The sequence below is a fragment of the Myotis yumanensis genome, unplaced genomic scaffold, assembly GCF_028538775.1.
Source record: "Myotis yumanensis isolate MYYU_CA2020_CCGP unplaced genomic scaffold, mMyoYum1.0.hap1 SCAF_2, whole genome shotgun sequence".
Lineage (NCBI taxonomy): Eukaryota > Metazoa > Chordata > Mammalia > Chiroptera > Vespertilionidae > Myotis > Myotis yumanensis.
Genome location: NW_027223753.1, coordinates 139,573,931 through 139,589,877, shown reverse-complemented (window position 1 = coordinate 139,589,877; position 15,947 = coordinate 139,573,931). Strand labels below are relative to the sequence as shown.

The following is a 15,947-nucleotide window of genomic DNA, read 5'->3' as shown; positions in this document are numbered from 1 at the left end:
TTGTTGCTCTCTTTCTAATTCTTTGACTTGTAGGGTTAGATAATTTATTACGTTTTTGTTTTTTGAGTTAGGCCTGTAGAGCTATGAACTTCCCTCTCAAGACTGTTTTCACTGTGTCCCATAGATTTTAGATTGTTGTGTTTTGTCATTTGTTTCCAGGATGCTTTTTATTTCTTTGTTGATCTCTTTGGTAGCCCATTCATTATTTAATAGCATGCTATTTAGCCTCCAAGTATTTGATTTTTTTCACTGTTTTAATTGTAGTTGATTTCTAATTTTATGCCATTGTGATCTGAGAAGATGCTTGATATGATTTCTATCTTCTGCCTGTGTCCCAATATGTGTTCTATCTTTGAAAATGTTCCGTGTACACTTGAGAAGAATATATATTCTGCAGCTTTGGGGTGAAATGTTCAGAAGATGTCAATTAATTCCATCTGATCTAATGAGTCATTTAGGATTGCTGTTTCTTTGCTGATTTTTTGTTTAGAGGATTTATACAGTGGTGTCAATGAAGTATTAAAGACCCCTACTATGATGGTATGAACCCTCGTGCATTGCTGGTGGGAACGCAGACTGGTGCAGCCACTATGAAAAACAGTATGGGGTTTCATCAAAAAAGTAAAAATGAAACTTCCATTTGATCTAGTAATCCCACTTCTAGGAATATATCCCAAGAAATCAGAAAAATCCACCAGGAAGGATATATGCACTCCTATGTTCATAGCAGCACAATTTACCATAGCAAAGATTTGGAAACAGCCTAAGTGCCCATCAGCAGATGAATGGATTAGAAAACTATGATACATTTACACAATGGAATACTATGCTGCTGTAAGAAAAAGAAAGAACTCTTAACATTTATAACAGCATGGATGGACCTGGAGAGCATTATGCTAAGTGAAATAAGCCAGTCGGAGAAAGATATATATCACTTGATCTCACTCATTTGTGGAATATAATGAACAACATAAACTGATGAACAAAAATAGATCAAGAGACATAGGAAGCATCAAACAGTCCATCCAACCTCAGAGGGTAGGCAGGGAGGGGGGGGCGGTAAGAAATCAACCAAAAGACTTGTACGCATGCATATAAGCATAACCCATGGACACAGACAGTAGGGGGGTGAGGGCATGTCCTGGGGGAGGAGGGGTGGTGGGAATGGCCAGGGAGAGGTCAATGGGGGGGAAGGAAACATATGTAATACCTTAAAGAATAAATAATTTAAATTTTTAAAAAAAGGAAATTCAAATTCCTAAACACCATCCAGACTTACAGAATATCTGGGAATGGGACCCAAAAATCTGTTTTAATAAGTCCTCCAGGTAATTTTTAAACACACTACAGTTAGAGAAGCACCTCTCTAAATACAACAAAACTTTAAAAGCTTAGCAATTTCTATTTAAATATCAACACATCTGAGTAAGAGCTCAGTTGCCTGAGACCTAGTTCACAGGCTATGTAAAGGTAGCTTTTGGCTGGAGCATTTCAATGGCTTCTTTCTGCTCTGAGGACATAGATAAATCTTCAACATGACCCACAAGGTCTGGAAGTGCCTGGTTCTGTTTCAGTCTTATCCTGTACCCCCCATGGCTTCTTGCCACACTAGTCTTCTCTGGACCATGCCGTTCTCTTGGTCTGGGAGTCTTTTCAATACCCTTAGATAAGCTGACTCCCCTCTAAGGTCTCAGCTTAACTGTCACTTCCTAAAGGAGCTCCCCCTGACCTTGGCAAGTTAAACACCTTTAGCACATAGTAGGCAACTAGGCTTGTTTTGTCTGTTTTAATGAATTGATAACTAACACATGCTTTTGTAGTAGCATGTGTTATATATGAACGATTTGTTGATACATTACAGAGTTACAAGCAGCATCCAATATAATAAAAGCCCAGTGACAGAAAGAGCATAATGACCAGAATGACCAGAGATCAGAACTACCGGCCCCTTGCCCAGGGCGGCCCTGCCACCCTGCGGGGACCCCCACCCCAATTGGGGGCGTGGCCCCTCACCCAGGCCCTCCCCGCCCCCCAGCGGGGACCCCCACCCCGATCTGGGGTCCCCTTCAGGGCAGGCCAGCTGGCTCCCACTGGTGCACCAGGCCTCTATCTTATATAATAAAAGGGTAACATGCAAATTGACCCTAACAGCAGAATGACCAGAACAACCCCTGGAGCAGTCACTATGAGGGGCACTGACCACCTGTCCGTCTCTTTCCCTGGCTGGCAGGCTCCGATTGCCTGATGGCGAATGGGGAATCAGGGTTAGGTGGTGGGGGATGCAGACAGCGCCAGGCCAAGGCCCCTGCCCCGCTGGTCACCTCACACACAGACAGCAACCTGTGGCGGAGGTGGGGCTGGTGAGCAGGTAGGAACAGCCAACCTCTCAGTCCCTTCCCCTGGCAGTCAAGCAGCAATCACCTGATGGCGAACGGGGAACTGAGGGTGGGTGGCGGCGGTGGGCAGGGTCGGCTGCAGGCAGCCAGGGAAAATGGCCCTGATCGCAGGTAGGCCTAGGGACCATACCTGCGCACGAATTTCGTGCACCGGGCCTCAAGTCATTAGATAATGCCGGGTCTACACACAGAGACAGAGACACATGGCACAACAGGAGGATTTTAATTACCATTTATTAAATACATGGATGAGTACGTGATTGTTAGCATGTTTGGCTAAGTCCAAGCATGTTCTAACCGGTAGGGAGAAAAGCCTGGAAGAAAGCCCTAAGGCAACCACAAAGGTAAGTGACTTCACATAGAAACTCTTGGCCAAACAACTCTGCTAAGGGAGACAGTACCTCACATGTGTCCCAAAGTACTGATGGTACTCAAATAGTCATTAAATTAATGGCCACCACAGCAATGATAGGATGGCTGATGATGCTATTCCACAATTCTGACAAAACCATGTTAGCCAAATGAAATGTGTCTTGAAAGAACTAGAGCATAACAATTGTTACACCAACAGAAAAGTGGTATTTTGAGAGCAATTATATGGATTATTATCTATATACCACAGGCTTTTGAATGATGATTAGGTTAAATCTGTGTTTTAGGAGGATACATGACTGGATAGGGGTTCACTACTACCAGGTTTACTGACTGGGAAAAGCAAACTGAATTACCTATACTCTAGTTATTCCTGGCAATCTTTTCATTGCATTAGTAAGAATTAGTTTTCCACTTTCCTGCTCTACCAAGAGTTTCCAGTTTCTAAGATTAAAAATTGAACTTCTAAGATTAATAGCCTGAGATAAAAAGGTACCTGTGTGGTCCAACACGGTATTTAAGCCACAAGAAGAGTGCCAGCTGGCCCCATTACCTTCAGGCCATGTGCCAGAGTGCTGCTCGACTATGGATATACTTGATCAGAACAGGGCTTTATTACAAGTCCATTCAGGGCTGAAACTCCAGGTTATGCCAGGCAAATGTATGCAACTCACTTGACCTTGCTCTCAAATTCCTTGGGAGCTCAACTGGGAGAGGCCACGCTGCCACCGTCTGAACTAGCATGTCCCAACATGAAGGTGTCAGCTGTGGTACATGTTTAAAAGGAAATTTTCAAGGCTGCAGATATGTGTTTCATTTGCTACAATGACAATCTTTGTGTCTTGCTATGAAAGTGGTGTAACAACAATGAATACAACAGACCACCCAATGCAGTCCACACTAACAAAGGTAGGTTTTGGCTTGTACTATGGCGGGGAAGCTTTCTTTATAGAGCAGCCACAGCCTTACCTGTCCCTATTGTGGGAAAATGGGCTCTATAGAACATGCAGAAGTGATTTGTCCCGTATGTGCAGCATTACCTGCAGGCGGTCCTACTCATGTCACAGATGACTCTGCAGCTCATCTTACACTTGAGCACAGAGCCCCTAGAGGTTCAGATGAATCGAGGGGTGTTCCACATGTACACAAAATGTTTGCCCCTGGCTGAGGATTAGGAAGTCCTCATGCTCACAGATCAAACATGCACTTATTAGTACGAACTTTTTCTTCTCAGAGTTCATATTCTCCAGCAATAGGGAAGCCATGGGTCCTGTAGCTGAGCTTTTCTCTCAGTTATCAGGAATGAGACATTCTACAAGAGGACAGTTTAATTCTTCCAGCCCTTCTGCTGCTCAGTTAGAACAAATGCAGCTGCAGCTGCAGCTAGAAAAGCAGCAAGCCCAGGCAGCGCCGACTGCAGACCACACGCGGCAAGCTGGTGCACTGATACAAGGACTGTCACCACTACAATCACATCATACACTGCAACAACCAAGATGGCTAACATGGCAACAGTCAGCAAACTCCAGAATTCCCAATTTCTTTTAACAAGGTTGAATGATCCTAAAATGTCTGACACTACACCAGACCATGCAAAGTGAGCGTGCAGACCGCAGCCAGTTTGTTCAGGAGCTCCTGCTGATCACTCAGTGTGGAGAGAGTTCCCCCTAGATGAGGACGAATGGGGAGGGGGGATGGCAGATTTTGGTGCTATGGGCTGTGTAGATGTTATGCCTTTAGATGTTGTTTTAGAAAACCTAAATTTAAAAGACAGTGATAAAGGAAACGAGCCTTCACCACCTCCTCTTTGATGTCTCCATTTGCAGACAATGCCCTCTGTGCTGTATTTGCCAAGGAAAGTGGACAACAACTATCTTGGGTTTGTTTGGTGATTGCAATTTCAGGTCTGTCACTCTTGTTACATAGTGTACAGTCGAAAGGAAGAGAGAAATATATATAATAATCACTTCCACTTAATAAATGTTTACTTCTAGCAGGTAAATGCAGGTAGCAGTGCAGAGGTGGTCTCGGCTTCCTGTACCCAGACATGAAAAAGGCTCTCCTACTACTCCACATGCAAACTGAAGAGGAAAATGGAAATCCCTAATAAGTATTAATGAATAAAAAACACTTTATGGTTTACCTTAAAAAAGAAAAAAATTCCATGGGACTCGAAAGAGCTCCCTAGGAGGGAAATAGAAATTCAAAATTGACAGCTATAAGGAGAGCCAAGATGACTCAAGACAGAAAAAGTAAGTCATAATTATAGACTTTGACCTTTACAACTCCATAAAGGCAAAATAACATCGATTAAGCTGGGAATTGTAGAAGCCTTAAGATGTGTCTTTCTTGAAATCTTTTCCCAAGTAAACAGCTTTCCTGAGGACCACTGTTACTACAAGGCTCCCAACTAACAAGAAACATTCTAGGCAAGAAAAATACAGCTCAAAGAAAACCATCTGCTCAGAGACTTCTGCTAGCAATCCTATCTAAGGAGGGAATATGCTAATTGACCCTCATGCCTTCTCAAAGATAGCAGCACCCACAGCCAATAAGGAGGGAATATGCTAATTGATTGCCCCTCCCTCAAAGATGGCGGCTCCCACAGCCACAAGATGGCCGGCAGGGGAGGGCAGTTAGGTGTTGATCAGGCTGGCAGGGGAGTGGTTAGGGGGCAATCAGGCAGGCGAGTGGTTGGGAGCCAGCAGTCCTGGATTGTGAGAGGGATGTCCGACTGCGGGTCAGACACTCCCTGAGGGTACATGCCAGGTTCATGCCAGGTTCCTATTATGAAAACAAAGTATTAGGCACAGGAACACACAGTTATATTGGTAGGAGAACTTAGCAGCAAGATAAGCTTTGTCCAGCATCCTCAAACACTTAGAGCAGCGGTTCTCAACCTGTGGGTCGTGACCCCTTTGGGGGTCAAATGACCCTTTCACAGGGGTCACCTAAGACCATAGGAAAACACATATATAATTACATATTGTTTTTGTGATTAATCACTATGCTTTAATTATGTTCCATTTGTAACAATGAAAATACATCCTGCATATCAGATACTTACATTACGATTCGTAACAGTAGCAAAATTACAGTTATGAAGTAGCAACGAAAATAATTTTATGGTTGGGGTCACCACAACATGAGGAACTGTATTAAAGGGTCGCAGCATTAGGAAGGTTGAGAACCACTGACTTAGAGGGTCACTTAACAGGTCAGTTGTCTATACACTACAGTGCAATTTACACATATAAATTATTGTGATTCAGTCAACTAACATTTACTATGTCCCAGATACCTTATTAGATATGTTCCATCTTATCCCGTTACATACTGAGCATAGGACTAAATCTTACATTTCTTGTAGAAGTATTACAATGTCATCCTTGGTAGCTAAGACCACAGTAGGAGCTCAGAGAAATTTTTCTCAAATGAAAATACTCAATGCTTTCTTTTGGATGACATAGGCATGGCTAAGCAATAAACACTGTAGTCAGATAGGCTATTATCTAGATACTAGAGGCCCGGTGCAAGAAATTCGTGCACTGGGAGATGGGTGGGGGGGTCCCTTAGCCCAGCATGTGCCCTCTTGCAGTATGGGACCCCTCCCTTGTTACTGCCCACCTGCTTGCTGCTTCCTACCCCTTGGCTTGCTGCTCCTTAGTGCTGCCACAAAGGCCTTGGGTCTGCTGGGTGCCAGGCCTGCTGGTTTGTGTCTCTGATACCCCCAGCAGCCCCAGCACCACCTAAATAACTTAAGGGAAACTTTATTTAGTCTTCTTTTAAAAGCAATCTAGTTTAAAAATGAGTTGCAGTTAAGACAGAACAAAGAACATGGTACCTAAGAGTGAGATAGACTGACAGAGGAGAGGCTGGGCACTGGTCAGGGGCTTACATGCCAACTGTTCTCCACCTGGGAAATGATGTAAAATCATTTCTTTAGTTTTCTGCTTAATGGTCTTCTCCAGCACTGAGGTCAGAGGAGCCGCCTTCCAGCCCCCAGGATGCTTCTCAGAGTCGTTAATTTCCCCATAGGCCTCTGCCTAGGACAGGACCTCTGCACCCCTAGGGTGCATAAACACACCGGGTTTCCATCAGGCTCCACTGATCCCCGGTCCGGGAGGCCTCTCGGCTCCACTGATCCCAGGGCGGGGAGGCCTCAGGGCTCTGCTGATCCCGGGGCCGGAAGGCCTCTCAGCTCCGCTGATCCTCGGGCAGTGACGGCTCTCTGCTCTGCGGCTTCAGGGCTATTTGGCTTCACTCTACCGCTTGGAGCCTGAGTATGCAGATTAACCGCCATCTTTTAGCTTCTATAATTGAAACATTGTATCTTTTGGAGCTGTTGCTTCAGGAGCTCAGAGCCCCGCAGCTGCAGGTGGGAACCTTGGTTTCCTCTATCGCTGGGGCAACCAAGCATCCTGTTCTCAGCTGCCTGGCTGCGGGCCGTCATCTTGGCTGACAGTTAATTTGCATATACTCACTGATTAGCCAATGAAAAGGGTAGCGGTCGTACGCCAATTACCATGTTTCTCTTTTATTAGTGTAGACTAGAGGCCCTGTGCACAAAATTCATACAATTGGCGGGGGGGGGGGGGGGGGGGGGGGGACACGACGACGACGATGATGGGAGGTCCCTCAGCCCGGCCTGCACCCTCTCATAGTCAGGAATCCACAGGGGAGAAGTCCTGAGGGGCAATCGGGGCCGGCAGTCGCCACTCGCATCCACTGACGGTGCCTGGCGCTAGCAGTGGGTGCAAGTGGTGCTCTGGCGCCGGCAGCGGGTGCAAACAGGGCTGGCACCAGCAGCAGGTGCAAATGCCTGGCGGGACCACGGCGCATTGGAGCAAAGAACCACCACAGGTTCGCTGATGACAGCGACCGACACTCCACCTTGGTCTGGCGCCCCCACTCACCTGCCCCACCATCCCGCCACGGCTGATGCCCGCCATGTTCCACACTATGCCACCTGCTGCCGACACCTGCCATGTTCCGCATGCACCCCCTGGTGGTCAGCGCACATCATAGTGACTGGTTGTTCCACCCTTCAGTCTATTTGCATATTAGGGTTGTATATATATATATATAGACTGATTTCAGAGAGAAAGGGAGAGAGAGAGAGATAGAAACATCAATGATGAGAGAGAATCATTGACTGGCTGCCTCCTGCATGCCCCCTACTGTGGATAGAGCCTTCAACCCAGGCATGTGCCCTTAACCAGAATCAAACCCGGGACCCTTTAGTCCGCAGGTCAATGCTCTATTAACTGAGCCAAATTGGTTAGGGCTTCCCTCTCTTTTTTATCACCAAACATTTTAAAAGACCACATTCCCTTCCTCTTTAGCCCATTCATCCAAATGCCCTTGAAACTTGGTGTGATTCCCCACAATTCTAACAAAGTCCATCAGCAAACTTCTGGTTGTTAAGTCAGGCTTTGTTCTCTTAGATTCTGCCTCCTTTGGACTTCTTCTCATCTTTTCTTTGAGACCACTATTCTAGGCTTCCATTTATTGTGTGCTCTGTCTTCTGCCAACTGCTCTGAGTATTCCTCTAACAGTTGACTTCCCAAAAGAGGTCTGTATGAGAATGACATTTCTTTAGGTCCTTCTTTTTTAAAAAAATATATTTTTATTGATTTCAGAGAGGAAGGGAGAGAGAGAGATAGATAGAAACATCAATGATGAGAGAGAATCCTTGATCTGCTGCCTCCTGCATGCCCCCCACTGGGGATCAAGCCCGCAACCCAGACATTTGCCCTGATCTGGAATCGAATTATGATCTTCTGGTTAATAGGTCAATGCTCAACCACTGAGCCATGCAGGCCGGGCAGGACCTTCCTTTATGCAACTACTTTAAATATATTTTATTGATATTTTACAGAGAGGAAGGGAAAGGGATAGAGAGTTAGAAATATTGATGAGAGAGAAACATCGATCAGCTGCCTCCTGCACACTCCCTACTGGGGATGTGCCCACAACCAAGGTACATGCCCTTGACCGGAATTGAACCTTCGACCCTTGAGTCCGCAGGCCGACGCTCTATCCACTGAGCCAAACCAGGTAGGGCAGGACATTCCTTTATGGACTATGGGTCATTATGTTGGCAATTTACCTGCAATTTGAAGATTGTGGTTTTATGGCAAGCTTTCAATTAAATTGGTGTAAAATCTCTACCTGGTGGGAACTCAATACAGGTTTGTTGGAATGATTTATTCATTCAATTAATCATTTATATGTTCAATAAATATTTACTAATTGTCTAATCAGCAAATTGAATGGATTGTTAAATTTAATAGTAGGTTACATCTTTATTTCAAGTTACGTAAATATGGTTTTGTCTTTTTCTTTCAACTTTTGGTGAAGCTTGTTATTTGTCTGTTTTGTTTTGTTTTTTTCTAATTTGAGCAATAAATAGCTATATGACTCTTGGATAAGTTATTTAACCTCTAGAAATACATTTCCTAATTTTTATTGTAGGGATAGTAATAGTGCCGACCTCCTGGGTTTTTTTTATGGATTAGATGACAAAATGCCCCTAGATCACATAGTACATGCAATCATATAGTAAATGGCTCAATAAATGCCAGTTATCATTATCCTTATTATTAGAAGCCCGGTGCACGAAATTCATGTGCGGGTATGGTCCCTAGACCAGGCCTGCGATCAGGGCCATCTTCCCCGGCTGCCCGCAGCTGGCCCTACCCCCCTGCAGCCACCCATCCCCAGTTCCCCGTTTGCCATTGGGTGATTGGAGCCTGATGGCCAGGGGGAGGGACCAAGAGGTTGGCCGTTCCCTCCCACTCACCAGCCCCACCCCCACTGCAGGTTGCCCTCTGTGTGTGGGGCGACTGGCGGGGTGGGGGCCTTGGCCTGGCGCCATCCACATCCCCTGCCACCCACCCCCGGCTCCCTGTTAGCCATCAGGCGATGGGAGCCCGCTGGCTGGGGAAAGGAACCTAGAGGTGGTCAGTGCACCTCATAGTGACTGGTTGAGCGGTCGTTCTGGTAGTTCAGCGGTTAGGATCAATTTGCATATTACCCTTTTATTATATAGGATAGACAAATCAAATGCCTTTAACATCTAAATGCTTTATAATAAAAAGTGAATATAAGACATTAAAAGATCAAACAATTCTTTTGTGACCTACACAGCATCTAGGCCACTAATATATCTACTGGATAGCACATAAATACACCCAGTCCCATAGCATTCCTAATATAGTAAAAAAATGAGACATAGAAATCACTAAAATCATTAAGGTGCTCTCAGGTTATTTGTCAGTGTGAAATAAACTCTATCCCGTAGGTTGAACTGCCTCTTTGAGTTAACACTGTCTTAACAGATTTTGTTTATAAATGTTTTCTCTGCAAAACTGGTAACACTTTGCTCATCAGTACCTTTGTTGTACAAACTGACACCAAAATACAGATATTTTTCTACATGTGTACTGTATTATGTTTACAAACACGATGCATATTCATTTTTGTATAAACAAGGATAAATATAAAGATATGCATGTAAACTGATGCAATAAAATCTTACTAGACAGTTTAAAAGTTTTAAAATGTTTGCCAGAAACAACATAACAAAAATTAGGAACACAATAGAAAAACTAAATATAGAAACCTAGCTAAGTATAGTACTCAAAACAGAAAGGATTCTATAAAATTACTGTATGATTAAGGTAGTAAAAAATCTAAGGAATTCACGCTCTATTTTCAAAACTAAAAACATTCCATGGAGAAAAGAGAATTACAGAAATCTGGATTCTATTACAAAGAAATTCTCTATTTCGCCCTATGTTTCATTTATAAGTTTATACAATCTGATATAAGATGGAAGAAATGGAAAATATTTGCAAAAAATGTGGTTAGAGAATATAGCAATCAGAAAATTGTTAACACTATTGGTGTTAACTCTAAAAATAATCTAACATATAGCAACAATTACACTGTCAAATGGAAACATTTCCCAAGCCCAGCTGTTCACAAGTCTTAAGCACATTGTCCTCATGGGTCAGTGGGGAGTGAGTTAACAAGTGTTTATGAGTTCCAATTAGGAAGTACGGTAATATCTACACTGGTCATTTTATTTCAAATGAAATTTTAAACCATTTATGATTTCTCCTCACAAAAATAAAGGCAACCTTTAGATTGAACACTACAAAATTCTGGATTAATGAAATCTAAAGTGATGAGGTTTAAAATTACCTTTAAAGTTATGATTTCATGTCCCACAAAAGAAACATCAGACTACTACTTTTCAACTGTGTACGCATACACCACCCAATTTATGGCAAATAGAAGCTGCCTTGAAGGACTTGAAGCTTTCAATGGAAATGTAGATATGTCAGCTGAGCTCCCTGTCCTAAAACTAAAATAACTTTAAAAAATCATTACCCAGAATCATTCCAGAAATGTTGAGCTTTTCCTAGAAACTGACCAATGTTGAACAGATTCAAAACTAGAAACTAAGATCACTCACCTATAAAAATTATTTTAGTTTTCAAGTCCAGGGGTAAATGCTGTTTTTAAGTTTACGTTTGAGAATGGAAATGTCAGTAACATTTATTAGCATCCTATATAATAAAAGGCTAATATGCAAATTGACCGAATGGTGGAATGAACGGTCACTATGATGCACACTGACCACCAGTGGGCAGATGCTCAATGCAGGAGCTGCCCCCTGGTGGTCAGTGCACTCCCACAGGGGGAGCGCAAATCAGCTAGAAGCTGGGCTCATGGCTGGCGAGTGCAGCAGCGGTGGCGGGAGCCTCCCCTGCCTCTACAGCAGTTGGACATACACTGAGGGCTCCTGGACTGCAAGAGGGTGCAGGCCAGGCTGAGGGACTGCCTCCATCCCCCGCCCCCCCCCACCCCACCCCCTCCTGCCGCAAATACACGAATTTCATGCACCGGGCCTCTAGTACTAGATTAAATGATCTGAGTTACTAGGTCTGGACCTCTGAGTAACTGGCTTGTTCTGCCCCTCGGAGTAAGATTGGAAGTAACTTAGAAGTTTCTCTCTACAGAACTTCTAAATAGTGCTTGTTAATATCCAGATGTCCAGACCACATATATTTTTAATTTTCAGGTGAAAAGTTCAATTTCAGAGAGTCTAGTTGGAATTTGATGATATTATACCAAGTCCAAGTAGAAATCCCAGTGTTCTCATAATTACTAGAAGTGCTGATCCATACTTATATGAATCTGCCTGCTACTTAATGGGACAATGGGAAAACTTTTCCTTTCAATGGTAGATACAATCTTTCAAAATGAGGTTCACAGGTGAAAATTTTAAAAATAGCAGTTAGTATAAAATGTTCATAGATCATTAAAAATAAGAGGATAAAACCATAAAAGTTATAAAAAAACATAAATCCAGTCAAGCTTCAACCCCTACATTTTCTACAAAGTCTTGAATAATGTGACCTACTCACCATGCACTCACTTCACCCCAGATGTGCTGGCTTCTGTTCTGCTTCCTCCAGAACTCCTTCTCACTATGAGGCCTTTATACCTGCTGTTCCCTCCCCTAGGATGTTCTTAATTCCTTGTCTGTCTGAAACTTTCAATTAATCCTTCAGTTCTCAGCTTAAAAGCGACTTCCTGAGGAGAGCTTTGCTCTTTATCAATTTTCCACACCCCACTCTGCTCTGGCCTCTTATCTGTTGACTGTATCCTTCATTGTACTTACTGGACTTAACTGTACATTGTTTCATAACTACAATTAAGTAACCTTGTGTTTGATATCTTTTTTCCAACTCTATACAGAAAACCCTATGAAAGTATGATTGTATCTGTATTATTTGCTGCTATTTCCTCAATGTCAAGCATACACCAGGAAATAAGACATTAAAAGAAATATAATTTTGCAATGTGCTCTTGCACAAAGTAATGAAAATTAATCTATCTTACACAAAATCAGGATTCTATCACACATTTGTGAGAGTTTAACAATTGAAGAAGCTGTTGAAGCAAGATTTTTCACAATCTTCATTCCCAAATGCTCTAAATCTTTAACTAGGTTGCTAAGCTGGGGACATGGAGTGATGTTCCTTGAAAATATTCATGGAATTCAGTGTGGCAGTTAAGTTTCCTGGATGGAAATAAAATAAGGCTCTCAACCAAAGCCAACCAGCCTTCAAATGAATGAGTCATAAGAAATTATGACTAAAAGGCCACCCAAGAAGAGTATGTAATAAGAAATTCAACCTATGTTCATTTGAATTTTGACAATTCACTCAACTTCAACTAAAACAAATGCTTGATGAATGGGACAAAGATATGTTTGTTTGTCTGTTTGTTTTTTTAAGGTAAAAACTCAGGAGAAACCTCTGAGATGAGGATTTCCCAAAATGATTATGAATTTTGAAAGTATTATTATAAAAACTTCCAGATTTTGAGGACCAATTTTTAAAAAACTTTGGAAGTTATAAAATAAAGTCATAGCTATTTGGAATTAGTCAATTCTTAATAAACTTTAATGCAGGACACCTATGGATCAAGAAGCTCTATAATTTAAATATCTGATGTAAGAACATTTTTTTAAAGAGAAAATACTTATTTTCCAAAAACCTTCAATTCAATAAATAACAAAGAGAGAAGGGGAACATATGAAGCAAAATAAATAATTAAACCTGGTATTAAGACCAAGGAACTTAAGAATAAGAAGCAAACTGCTTACTTTCTATCCTCTCATATCAGCCCAAGATTCTTAGGAAATAAAGCTGAAAAGATGGAAATCTATCATCATCTCTTTCTCTTTTACCTTTCTGTTTTGATGGTTAGGGGTGGGGGAACATGAGTATGTGTGTACAGTGGTGAAAAGGGCAAAACTAACATTTGTTTGTGCCTACTATGCTGTGTGCCTACAGACACTACACATGTATTATTAGACTTACTAATCTAATAATTCGTGCACCAGTGGGGTCCCTCAGCCTGGCCTGCAGGATCCGGCTGAAGCTGGCTCTCCGACATTCCCCGAGAGGTCCCAGATTGCAAGAGGGCGCAGGCCAGGCAGAGGGACCCCACCAGTGCACGATCAGGGCTGGGGAGGGATGCGGGAGGTTGGCCAGCAGAGAGGGACCACGGGAGGGCTCCACAGCATGCCTGGCCCATCTTGCTCAGTCCCAATCAGCCGGACCCCAGCAGCAAGCTAACCTACCAGTCAGCGTCTGCCCTTTGATGGTCAGTGCACATCATAGTGACTGGACAATCAGTCGACTATCTGCCCCCCCACCCCCCGGTGGTCAGTGCACGTCATAGCAAGCGGTTGAACAACCTTAGTATTAGCATATTACATTTTGATTGGTTGAATGGACGACAGGACAACCAGACACAGCATATTAGGCTTTTATTATATAGGATTCCTCACAACTAATCTACTTGCAGATGAAGTTCAACTGACCGGCTAGAGGTCACCTGGTTTTCATTCCAGGACTACCTAAGTGCCCCTTCTAAACACTACATTGCCTTAGTTTTCCTGGTTGTGTAAAAAATTTTAATTGCTCATTAGCATAATGTTCCAGTTTTCTTCTTTCCATTATTCCATCTAATGATTGTTCTTTCTCACATGAGATTAGCCTTCACACCCTGATCTATCGCTTAGAAGCTAAGGGAAATAGACTCCTCCCAGTGCCTAACATTCTCACACCTGGGAGGTTTTTGACAATTTCCTCATTTATACAATTTAAAAACCCAATTTTGATTTTTAATGGTGAACTTAGAAAAACTGTTGAATATTTAAATTATTTAAATGATTATTTTAATATATCCTTGTACTAGCAACATATCTTAACTTTTCTCACCACAGTACTCTAATAGCACAGGGGAATAAATACATGCCAAGCAGTCAAAATACATGAGAGATTTCATTCAAGTCTTGCATTTTATCTTAGTGATTCATAAATTGTACATTTTATTCCACTTACTAGCCTTTATTTTAGCCACCCTCCACCCTTTAGATTCTAAACATTAACAATCTGGAGAATATCACATGTTTATTTTACAGTGTCTCAGATAGCACTTGTGGTACTCCTGGTGGTATGAGATTCTATTCTCTGAGAAAAATGGTAAAATGGTCTTTAGCACAGTACCATGATATGGTAAAATGTGGATAATAAAGCTTTATATCAACATACTACATTTCAATAATTGACAGATTTTTAAAGTAATTATTGTGTTCCAATATTATAAAAGTGAAAAATCAGTTTTTCCGCTACTAAGGAAAGGAAAGTATATGGGCTTTATATAAAAGTTAATACATTTTAAATTATTGGAATCTAATACTGATCTAATCTTACTTGTCAAATTTATGTAAGTGTTCCTAACTCTTCAGTCCTTCTACTCTATCCCAAGCTTATGGAACAGGTACTTAAAGAAAAATTTCATTTTTGGTTTTAGGAAATATAAAATGCAGGAGCCATGGTATAAAGTGAAAATTACCTTGTTTATCTATAACTGAGTATGAAGCCAAAAATCCTCGTCCAGAAACATGGATTCCGCTCATGAACAGCACTGTAATTTCATTGCTTTTTGATTCAATTGAATGGTTCATCTGCAATCCCAGACCACAGTATTTGCCTAGGAATGAAGAAAAGCAGATGTTTGTTGTGACTCTTATAAAGTCAATAATTTTTACCATGTAGATAACAGAATCAGAATAATATACCAAACTCTGCATGTTAAATAGTGTAAAATGATAAGTAGGATGTTTAGTGATTAAAAATCCCATTACTCTGAAGGGAAAAAGAAAAAAGTCAAGTAATAACTGTTCAAATGATGCAAAAGAAAAAAACCGTACAAGCATTACTGACCTTTTGAAGAGTCAATTTCCTGTGAAATACATGTGTATACTCTTTAGGAATTTTTTAAAAATGAAAGCATTGCAGGCAGGCAGGCGGCTCACAGATAAATTGACAGTCAATCAGTAACCCCACAGGGTGCCCCAAGGTTCCTGGCCTCAGGACACCACCTCTCAAACCTTTTATGAACCTTCTCAATTTTTCCGCCCAGGCCTGTTGAACTTCTGGTCAACTTAGGTGATCATTTATATTAAAATAAGAAAACTCAATTCAGTCTATAACTTTTCAATTTATTTAGCATTTAATAATTTAATACAAAACATCAAGGTAAACATGCACTTTTCTTAGATGCTATCGTTTTCAATATAAAATA

The 15,947-nt window shown here is 41.9% G+C and overlaps 1 protein-coding gene and 1 pseudogene across 4 annotated transcripts in view; one reads left to right on the top strand and one right to left on the bottom strand.

Moving 5' to 3' along the window:
- The window catches only part of DCBLD2 (discoidin, CUB and LCCL domain containing 2), a 177,369-nt gene that overhangs the window by 35,007 nt on the left and 126,415 nt on the right, over nucleotides 1-15,947 (bottom strand). For all 4 annotated transcript variants that reach the window (XM_070406104.1, XM_070406105.1, XM_070406106.1 and 1 more), the window contains one exon: nucleotides 15,216-15,353. In XM_070406104.1, coding sequence (XP_070262205.1) covers nucleotides 15,216-15,353 — 138 coding nt within the window. The remainder of the gene's footprint in view (nucleotides 1-15,215; nucleotides 15,354-15,947) is intronic.
- Nucleotides 3,511-4,579, top strand: LOC139002105 (E3 ubiquitin-protein ligase KCMF1 pseudogene; annotated as a pseudogene).